General features: G+C 38.5%; 1 protein-coding gene across 1 annotated transcript in view; it reads right to left on the bottom strand.

Moving 5' to 3' along the window:
- Nucleotides 1–6816: 6816 nt before the first annotated feature.
- The window catches only part of LOC101313785 (F-box/LRR-repeat protein At3g59200-like), a 22916-nt gene continuing 18394 nt past the window's right edge, over nt 6817–11338 (bottom strand). Inside the window, 5 exon segments of the mRNA XM_004295936.1 lie at nt 6817–6855; nt 7275–7516; nt 7519–7718; nt 8603–8727; nt 8827–8962. Coding sequence (XP_004295984.1) covers nt 6817–6855; nt 7275–7516; nt 7519–7718; nt 8603–8727; nt 8827–8962 — 742 coding nt within the window.

The raw sequence follows: 11338 nt of genomic DNA, 5'->3' as shown, positions 1-11338 counted from the left end.
AAACTTTCAGGTTCTAAAGATATGAAATTGCATGTTTCGTATATATCCCTCAATGACTTTTACTCTTCTAGGTGGAGATTCTGGAACATCATCTTCTTCTTGATTAGATGGAAGAGTAATAGAGGGCGTACCTGGAAATTCTGAAGTTTCTTCTTCAAATTCTTCTTCCCTTGAATGCAAAGGAGATGTAATCTGCTGCTTTTCTGTTGGGACAAATTTGTTCTTCATAACTTCTTCTTTTTCCCAATCCCAATAGGCAGCTTCATCGAACTTAACATCCCTGCTGATCATGAGCTTCTCCATTTTTGGATTGTATACTCGGTAACCTTTAGCTTGCGAGCTGTAGCCAACGAATTACCAACTTCTGATTTTTCTTCCAACTTGTGCCTTTTAACAGCTGCAATATGAACATAGCAAATGCTCCCAAAGACCTTGAGATGCTTTGCTGATGGCTTCTTGTTGCTCCAAGCTTCAATTGGTGTCTTGTCTTGTAATGCTTTTGTTGGACATCTATTTAGCAAGTAGACTGCTGTATATACAGCTTCTGCCCAAAAAGTCTTTGGCAAGTGTTTTTCACATAACATTGACCTTGCCATCTCCATCACGGTTCTATTTTTTCTCTCAGAGACTCCATTTTGTTCAGGAGCATAGCCCACTGTTAGTTGGTGCTCTACTCCTTCATCTTCACAAAATTTGTTGAATTGTTTAGAGGTATATTCTTTACCTCTGTCACTTCTAAGAGCTTTGATGTAATGGCCACTTTGTTTTTCGACATGGTTCTTGAACTTTTGAAAGATCTTGAAAACTTCAGACATTTCACGTAGAAAGTAGACCCATGTCATTCTAGTATAATCATCAATGAAAAGAATGAAGTACTTGCTTTGATCAAGAGATGGAGTCCTCATAGGTCCACAGACGTCCGTATGCACAAGCTCCAAGTAGTCTTTTGCTCTCCAAGCTCTTCCAGAAGGAAATGCTTGTCTCTGCTGCTTCCCGAGTTGGCAGGCTCTACAGACATCTTCAATCACCTCTATGTTTGGCAGGTCCTCCATCATTTTTCTTTGAGATAAAGTTCTCAAAGCATGGAAATTGAAGTGGCCAAAGCGTTTATGCCATAGCCATGAATCATCTATAGCTGCCTTCATGGCCATTTGTAACCACTGGATAGGAAAACTTCTATTTTCCATCTTTACATTAAATATCATCCTTCTTTTTTTATCATATATTTTACAAGAGTCTCCAGAAAATAATAGAGCATAACCATTCTCCATCATTTGACCAACACTTAACAGATTATGCTCTAAACTAGGAACCAATAAAATATCATCAATACACTTGGTTCCTAAATTAGTTTGGATGGAGATCGTACCTTTACCTTTCGTATGCACCAAAGCACCATTCCCCAGTTTCACTCGTGACTTCCTTGATGTATCAAGGTTGGAGAAGATAGATTCATCCCCTGACATGTGATTGCTACAACCACTATCTACATACCATGTCTGGTTTTTCTCCTCAGATGCAGCTTCACATGAGAAGAATAGGTGCTCATCTTCTTCATTCTCCTTTGAAAAATTGGCTTGATACTTCTTCTTGAGCCGACAATTCTTTTCAGCATGGCCGAATCTATTACAATTTCGGCATTTCGGCTTACCCCGAAACCAGCAATCTACTTCTTTGTGATTGGTATTCTTACATATCCCACATGGAGGATAAGTTCTTCTTTGCTTAAAGTCTCTTTTATTTTCCCAATTTTTAGATTTTTCTCCTCTTTCTCTAGGATAATCATTTATCTTCTTTTCTTCTCTTTTATAATTCTGAGATCGTAGATTGAGTTTAGACTGAAATGCACTCTCTAGTGGAGTATCATCCCGGCTACTCAATCTTTTTTCGAAAGCTTCTAATGAGCCTATGAGTTCAGTCACCGAAAGTTGAGATATGTCACTAGAGTTTTCTATAGCAGTAACTACCGGATCATACTTCTCAGTTAGACTGATAAGTATTTTTTCAACAACTCTAGTTTCAGATATGTTTTCTCCATAGGCCCTTAACTGATTCACTACTCCCTTAAGACGAGAGTAATAATCTTTAATGATCTCAGAATCTTTCATCTTCAAGTTTTCCAACTCTCTCCTCATAGTTTGCAATTTGATAGAGCGCACTTTAGCAGTCCCTTGAAATTCCTCCTTCAACCAGTCCCAAGCCTCCTTCGCTGTAGAAGCTCCCATGATCCTTGAGAAGTTCGCATCATCCACTGCTTGTTGGATGGCGTAAAGAGCATTAGCATCTCTTTGCTTCTCCTTCCTCTCTTGCCGTAGTTGCTCGACCGAAGGATTCTCTGTAGTTGTGAATCCTTTGTCGTCTATGTCCCATAGATCTTGAGACATGAAGTAAGTCTTCATTTTGATGCTCCAAAAGTCATAGTTCTCACCGGAGAAGATTGGAAGAGGTAGGGAGTTTTGGTGGGAGGTAGATGACGCCATGGTGGACACGCCCCGAATAGATCAGAACTACTCTGATACCACTGATGGTTTTAGAAGGTAAGGTAGTTAGTGTTTAGGCCAAAGAGTGTTTAGAAAATGGAAGATTTGGATTAGAGGAGGTGTGCAACAGAGGAGATTTAGTTGTTGTAGAAAAACAGAGTTTGTATTGATAGCTTAGTTGATTACATCATGATACAAGCTTTGATACATATTTATAGAGTTGTAAACCGACATTGGTTTACCTCCACTGACATGACTTCACTCTAGACAATACTAAATTATATTTAATTACATTTAATCTAGATTTTTCTACAACCATACATGATCACTAGAGATAAGTTCTAGATTAAACTAGATAATCTTAAATATAGTCTAGAGAGACTAGTGCGCATTACTGTTTAACAGAGACTAGATGTTTTATGTATCTTAGATACTAGGATCCCTGATGTTAATCAGGCTAATAGAACTTTTGCTATGCTCTCCCCTTATTTTGATAAGTTTGATTCTGTTAACTCTATTGGACAATGTGGTGGGATGTTATTATGTTGGAATTCCCATAGCTCTACTATTGATGTAATTCATAAGCATGACAGATTTATTCATTGCCATATTCGTGATCTAATGTAGCTCTCAGAAAGAGTGGTATAATACTTTTGTGTATGCCTACCCTCAGAAAATGTTACAACTGAACCCATGGAATTTAATTGAGACTTTCAAGCCCCAAAATGACAAGGCTTGGGCTCTCATGGGGGACTTTAATAGTATTACTAGCTTAGATGAAAAAGTGGGTGGTGCGAGTTCCACTACTATTTACATGCAGAATTTTGTTAGCTTTCTGAATAATTTAAATGTTGAGACGATTGTTGCTGATGGTTTACCTATGACTTGGTCTAATAAACACAAAGATCATACAGTTGTCTTTGAGAAACTTGATCGTGTTGTTGCTAACCCTAATTGGTTGGCTCTGTTTCCTAATGTGAATGTGGAGAATCTTCCCATGGTTGGTTCTGATCATTGCCCCATGGTTCTCACTACTTTACCTTTACGAGTTGTTAAGCATAAGAACTTTAAGGTTGAATGTATTTGGTTTGATCATTCTGATTTTCATAAGATCACTGCTGAGTGTTGGAACCAGCACTTAGGGGTTAACCCCTATAAAAATTTCATTGCTATTTCTAAGTCGTTTGCTCATCGTATCTTTTTATGGAGTAGAGAAACTTTTGGTAATTTCTTACTGAACTCTTCTAGATTACAGAATGATGTGGCTCTTTATCAGAACCGGCTTATGTTTTTCCCTGATTCCATCTATTTAAAACAGGAAGCTTTGGATGCAGCTCAGATTTTAAATGATTTTTATCAGAAGGAAGAGCTCTATTGGGCTCAACGTGAAAAAGAGAATTGGTTATCTCTTGGCGATAGAAATACTAAGTTCTTTCATATGCAGGCTACCATTAGGAAACAAAGAAATAGAATCTCTGGTATTAAAAGTGATATGAACATTTGGGTTTCTAATCAAACTGATATTGCTGATATTCTGGTGCAGAGCTTTAAAAGAAGGTTCACGGCTGGTAATATCAGAAGTGCTGCTGACTATTCTTTCTGTGATATTATCCCAAAGATAGTTACTGAAGAGGAGAACAGAAATCTTTTAGCTCCTGTCACTTTACTTGAAGTGGAGAGAGCTATGTCCTCTATTGGAGGTCTAAAAACTCCAGGCCCTGATGGTCTAAATGCTCTTTTTTATCAGAAGAATTGGGATGCTGTTAAGGGAAGTGTTCTTTCCATTGTTTCTGGTTTCTTTAACAATGACAATGATTGTCTGAGTTTGATTAATCATACTAATATTGCTTTGATCCCTAAGGTTGATTTGATTAATCATACTAATATTTCTTTGATCCCTAAGGTTGAAAACCCTGAACTGGTTAGTCATTATAGACCAATTAGCCTTTGTAATGTTATTTACAAAGTAATCTCTAAGGTTCTTGCTTTTAGATTAAAGCCTAGTTTAGGCAAGTGCATTTCTAAGAATCAAGGGGCTTTTAACCCTGGTAGGTCTATTACTGATAACATCCTGATTGCTCATGAGTTGTTTTCTAACTTCAATAAGATGAAAGCTACAAAAAGGGCTATGGCCATCAAGATTGATCTTGAGAAAGCCTATGATTTTGTGAGTTGGGACTATATTCAGGTGACTCTTTCAATGTTTGGCTATGATAACAGATGGATTAACCTTGTTATGATGTGTATTAAGACTGTGTCCTTCTCTGTGTTGATTAATGGTAAACCTGATGGTCTTTTCCATCCGTCAAGAAGCTTAAGACAGGGGGATCCAATTTCTCCTTATATTTTTATTTTATGTATGGAACCTCTCATTAGACACTTTAATGCTGCTATTGATAGACCCAAAAATCATGTTGGAATTTTATCCTCTCCTAGAGGTTTTAGAATTTCTAACTTATTGTTTGCTGATGACTGCTTAATTTTTGGCCGGGCCTCTACAAGAGCTGCAAGGAACATTTCTTCTATCCTTCATCAATTTGCCTTTGTCTCCGGTCAACAAATTAATTTAGATAAGTCTTCTATTGTCTTTTCTACTAAAACTGATGCTTCTATGAAGCTGTCCATTTCAAATATTTTGGGGATTCAAAATAGGAATTCGATTGGGAAGTATTTAGGGATTCATTACATTGTTTTTTGGAAGGACCCTCAGAATTCTAAGGAACTTTTGATAAAAGACTCTAAAAAACTAAATGGTTGGAAAGGCGCAACACTCTCAAGAGCTGGTAAGGTTGTTCTTCTCAAGTCTAATGCCTCTGCGCACTGTTCCGAATCATGTGCTCTCTTGTTTTAAGTGTCCTCCTAGAATCTCAACAGCTATGGAAAAGGAAGTGAGGAATTTTTTCTGGGGAAAAAGTGCTAAATGCCACCCCCCCCCCCCCCCCCCCCCCCTCGTTGCCTGAGACCAAGTCTGTACCCCTAAAAGTTGGGGAGGACTTGATAGAGCTGCCTTGTTGAACTCGGGTGGAATGTGATTACTAAAAAAGACAGCTTATGGGTTGATATTGGTTCAAGAAAGTATTTGTGAAAAAAGTCTTTTTTTGATATTAAGAAACAGGCTAATCATTCTGTGGCTTGGAGAGGTATTCTTGATGTTAGGGATTTGATTCTTTCAGGTCTCCGCTGGATTATTGGAAATGGCAAGTGTGAAATTCTGGACCTTTAATTGGGTCTATGAGACAAATTGACTTGGATGTTTCTGTTGCTAATTTTATAGAGAATGGACACTGGAATATTGCTAAATTGAACGAGTTATTGGACAGGAACATTGTAAATGATATTATTGCTATTAACATTACTATTATGAATGTTGAAGATGAATTCATTTGGGGCCCTGTGTCAAACGAAAGATTTTCTGTCAAAACAGCTACCTGGTTACAGTGTAAGGTCCCTAAACATTTTAGGGCTGAGAACCTTAATAGAATATGGAATCTGAAAATTCCTCCTAACGAAATTTTTTTTGCTTGGCTGTTTATGCGAGGAAGACTTAAAACTCGGGCTTATCTAGCAAGATTCATGAATGGAATTGATTCAACATGTGCACTTTGCGGCACGGCTGTTGAAGATACAAACCATCTTTTTAAGTCTTGTCCTTTTAGCACTTTAGTTTGGAATAATGCAAAGGACCTACCAAGCCCCTTAACATTCTCGAATATAAATGCTTGGATTGATCATTTAGTAGATAATGAGCCTCGTTCTACTTTTGAAGACTGGTTTTATGCTGGCAGATTTGGAAGACTCGAAACAACTTAATCTTCCGATCTGGTCAGCCTTCTGCCACTGCTGTTGTGTGTGTAGAGGACCACCTATTGGGGTCAGTAAGACCTCCTACTGCCCGCAGTAGGAGGTCTTACTGCCCCTAGTAGGAGGTCCTACTGACTCTTGAACTTAACTGTGTGTTTCAGTCACTTATAACATATTTCTATTAGGGGCAGTATGACCACCTATTAAGGTAAGTATGTTTTTATTAGGGGCAGTATGACCACCTATTGGGGTCGGTAGGACCTCCTACTGAAGGCAGTATGACCCTTGAACTTAAATGTGTGTTTCAGTCATTTATAACATGTCTCTATTTGGGGCAGTATGACCACCTATTGGGGTCAGTAAGACCTCCTATTGGGGGCAATATACATGAAAGATGGTAGATGCTCTTAAGATGCCTATACATTTCCATCCATTTCTCATTTGACAATTTCTAGTATGTGCACTTATGAAAGATAAAATCGGTAGGTGCACAATTGAGAATCCAGTATGTATATATAATTAACACAAATCTATTTCAGTACTTGGATTCATGCAACAGTTTCACCAAATCTATCTGAAATCATAAAAACACAAATCAAGATTTTAGAAGCTGGTTAACGACCAAGCAAAAATTTCCAAAGCAAAAACAACAAGACTGTTGATACACTGAAAAGGCTACAAATCATCACCACATTCCTTTCTAACATCCCAAAACTTGCTCTACATTTCCCTGTATAATTAACTATGACACGAGCGAAGCTGGATTTTGACCTATCAAACACTTCAATTCAGCTAGAGAAGCAAACCTAACAGTCTTTAACAACTCATTTAAGTCCTTATCGTATGCGAATTGGCTATAACCACAACACTAGAAACTAAAAATCTCATTTCTAAATCAATCAAAGACATCAAATCTGCATCTTTCAAGCAATTCAAGTATTCAACAGCAAATTTATAAAACTTCACCGGAAAAAAAAAAATTGACCAAAATACGAAGAAAACCGACATGTCGTACGAGCACGACATCATCAAGCTCTGTCGGTGCGGCGAAAATTTGACTTTCCTGACGGCGTAGCCGTGGCCTTTGAGCATCGAGATCGGTGCTCGGATGGACCGGACGTCCCATACCTTGATGGACTTGTCAACGGAGGCGGTGGCAATGACGTAGTCGTCGTACTTGTTCCAGTGGCAGGAGAGGATCTCGAACTTGTGCGCCGGGATGATCATGGTGGATTCGGCTCATTCACGTCCCAGACGCGTGCGGTGCAGCCGCCGGAGGTGGAGGCGAAGACGTCGGCGTGGCGAGGGTTCCAGACGGCAGAGTAGACGTAGTAGATCGACGTGCTCCTTAAAGGTCCGAACGGAGGTGGGCAGTTGATGGTCTAGAGCTTGACGGTGTCGTCCTAAGAGGTGGTGAGGAAGGAGTCGCGGCGCAGAGAGAGAGAGAGAGAGAGAGAGAGAGAGAGAGAGAGAGAGAGAGAGAGAGAGAGAGAGAGAGAGAGAGAGAGAGAGAGAGATTGAGAAAGGAGGGCAGTTTTTGTCCATAAAAAAATAGAAAAGCTGAAAAATTTGTTAGAATGAACAAATCAGTAGAGTATATAGGGTTAGTGGGAATTTTATATTTTTATTTTGTTAGTCAAAAAAAAATTATTAAAATTAGGGTATATGGGAATTTTTCCTTTTTTTTTTTTGGTCATGTTTTTAATGATTAGATGATGATAGAAGGAGAATGAAGAAGAATAGTATGAAGAACAACTTCAACGTAGTGGCACTCTGGTTTTAAACGTCTTTTTTTTTTTTTTGATGTAAACAGTGCAAGAAATTATAAAAATTGATATCATCTTTACATTTGTCATTTCATTTTTATATAGATCAACTTTTGTCATATTATCATGACCACAGTTCTCATTCACGTTGATGTAATACCTTAAAAATACGAGATGTTTTACACTCAAAACGAAATCTTCTAAAAGACATCCATACAAGAACTAAAATTGCATCTCCCTAAATTCCAAGGGTGTTAAAATTTGCATTCCATAAATTACCAACCAAGAGGAGGAGCGGGTGGCCGGTTTCAGACTATTTTCATGAAGTCTAAAAGAAAAGGGGTATTTGTGACTTTTCAACTCTTAAAACCAGAAGTGGGGGTGTGGATTGTAACCGGAGTAGTGTAAATTGCAGCTCCCAATTCCAATTGACAATTCATTGCCCTCTTAAAGGTTAAAAGATCTTTGCAAGACTCTTCCTTCTCTAACATGCATGTATAAATCGTCATCTTATTCAAATGATAACCATTCAGTAACATGTATTTTGCTACTTGCCTTTCAACTTGTAGACCCTTGAATCCTCTTATGGAGATTCTCTTGAGGTTTGATGACAAACAGTCGGGCACAAGCTCAGGTGGAGTCCATTGTAGTTCTGGATCATCTTTCTCGCCTTCGGTTCCCTGAGGATAAGGATATATAAGTGCTCATGAAATTAGAATTCACTTCAAGAAAATGTGGTAACAATATCGTATACTAATACACGGTACAAATGTACTTACATCTTCCAACACAAGATCTAGATCTTCCAGATTTGGTGTTTTGTGAAGCAGCTCTGTTACAAACTCCCAGCTATTACGATCACGGAGAACCAGCCTCAATTGGTTCAAATTACCAAAAAACAGGGAGGTTTGAGGCCTGGGGAAAATTAGTGAATTCGAAAGTGGTGATCACAATTCACACAAATAGCCATCTAGAAATTAGAAAACTACTAACATACAACAATAAAGATTTATGAAGAAAATAAGGGTTAGTATATGCTTGATTACCTCGAATGGTTGATCTAAAAGAGAGAGGCATTCAACATTAGATATTCCAGTCAGAAGCTGATATGCACGGTCCGGAAAGGAAGGCCATTCTTTTTCAGCAAGGGATTTGAATGCAATACTGGCATTGACTACGGATTTTGGGTTCTCTAAAATATAATTTGACAGAGGAATTTGTATAACTTCAAGCTTTTCAAGCTTTGGAGCATCGACACAAAACCTGTTCTGCTTAAGGTTCTCATAATAATTTCTCCTCCCGTAGTTATTCATTTCCTCACGTTCCATACTTAGTTTCAACGTCTTCAGTTCTGGGGCAGAAACTTTGACATTGAAATTGTCACACTCATTGTAAGAGTACGACACATGTCAATGTATGCTCAAATCTTCGAGCACAGGGAAATAAGAAAGTAGTTTTCCCAGGCTCTCATCAGACTCTATGACTGTGAGATGGAAGATTTTGAGACTTGGGAAATATTATCTACCTGATGTAGGGGGTTCAGGCATAATATCTATAGATTGACATATCCACAGTTTCAAAACCTCGAGGGTTTTGCACAAGAAAATGCTTTCAGGTAGCTCATCAGGATAAGCAACAATTTTAAGATCAAGTTCAACAACATTGCGCCAGAGGGCAGCAGAAACCCAAACACTCAAGTGAAAGTGTCATATTGTTTGAGCCCATATCTAAGACGAAAACTTCTAATCTCTGAAGACAGACATAGAAATACAAATTGTACTAAACTCTCAAAACGGGATTCCAAATCGGATTGTACTAACCTCTCATAACGGGATTCCAAACCGAATTTATTACGGGACTTTTCTCTATTCATGTCTCTGTCTATGTCGAAGTGTAGATGGTGAACGAAGGTCCACATCTTGTTCCATCTTTTAGACAAAAGACTGGTCCTTACGGCAGATATTGTTGGAAGAAAACAAAGTATGTGAGAAATAAGCTCATCCGGTAATCCACTAATCCTATCACGAATATGAAGGAGGATGTCGTGGGTGGTTGATCAGAATGGTAACCCGGTGTGGAGCTTGAACCGTAGTCGGAATCGATGGTGATGAGTCGCATATGGGGGCATGCGATGTGACGATTGGTTCTGGGTACTGGTTAGAGTATTGGATGAGTTGTGGCCGGTCGTAATGAGGAAGCCATGGATATGGATCTTGCTCTAGGGAAAATTGATGATGATGATTTAGAGGGGGAGATGGCCTTTCATACTGGGTGACGTTAGTTACAGGTAGTGACGGAGCCGGGATTTGTACTTAAAGTGGGTCCGAGTTTAATAAAGGATGATTGAACTTAAATTTATTTTATTTTTTTCTTTATGTTAAATGTATCGGTTTTGTACATTATTTTTTACCTACAAGCTTATTGATGATGAAGTATAAAGTGTATAGACAAAGAGATAGCAAAAGAATCATCATCTTATTCATTGATAGGTGCCCTTTATATAGGGAATTACACAATACCAATATGGTAAGGATATGAATACATAGATCTAGTCTAACTACATATCCTATTGGCATAAGGCCAAGACACACATAAAGAATATCTAGAAAGATATAGAATATCCTAGAACACTCCTCCTTGTGCCGCGTGCTGATATGCCGATGGTGCTGATCTGTTGTCTCGTCAAAAACCTCGTCAAGTCATAAAAACCCTGTGGGAGAAAAACTGAATCTTGATCGTAGGAGAAAAAGAGTACAACGCACCCTTCACATTAGTGACATGTATGTATGTGCTAGACTCCCCCTGATCTTTACATCAATCATAGGGCTCTTCCTGATTTTTACTAATCACGGAAGTTTCAACAACTTAGCATGTCAATGCTCTTTAACATGTCTTCAAATGTGGCATTGGTCAATGATTAACTAAATCATGCCGTATTGTCCTCAAATGATCTTCTACACTTAGATCTTGAGGAGAAGGCCGCTTGTGAACTCAAAACATAAGTTCATGCAGGAAATCAGATTTCCGCGCAGCATGACCTTTAGTTACTAGAACAGTCGTAACTTCCTCTAGGAAATACATATGAATGAACCGTAAACGGTTTTGGAAACTAGACTCATAGAGCTTTCCAACCGTATATTACACACATTCTGGTTCGTCAGGAGCTACTAACAAAGTCCCGTCGAAGTTGACTGTTTTGCCAAAATCAGACTCTCGGACACACTACCAGAAGAAAGACTTTAGCCGACGAAAAAAAAAACAGGCCGACGAAACAATTTTTCGTCGGCTAAA

Source organism: Fragaria vesca, linkage group LG3, assembly GCF_000184155.1.
Source record: "Fragaria vesca subsp. vesca linkage group LG3, FraVesHawaii_1.0, whole genome shotgun sequence".
Taxonomy (NCBI): domain Eukaryota; kingdom Viridiplantae; phylum Streptophyta; class Magnoliopsida; order Rosales; family Rosaceae; genus Fragaria; species Fragaria vesca.
This window is presented reverse-complemented; position numbering and strand designations above follow the sequence as displayed.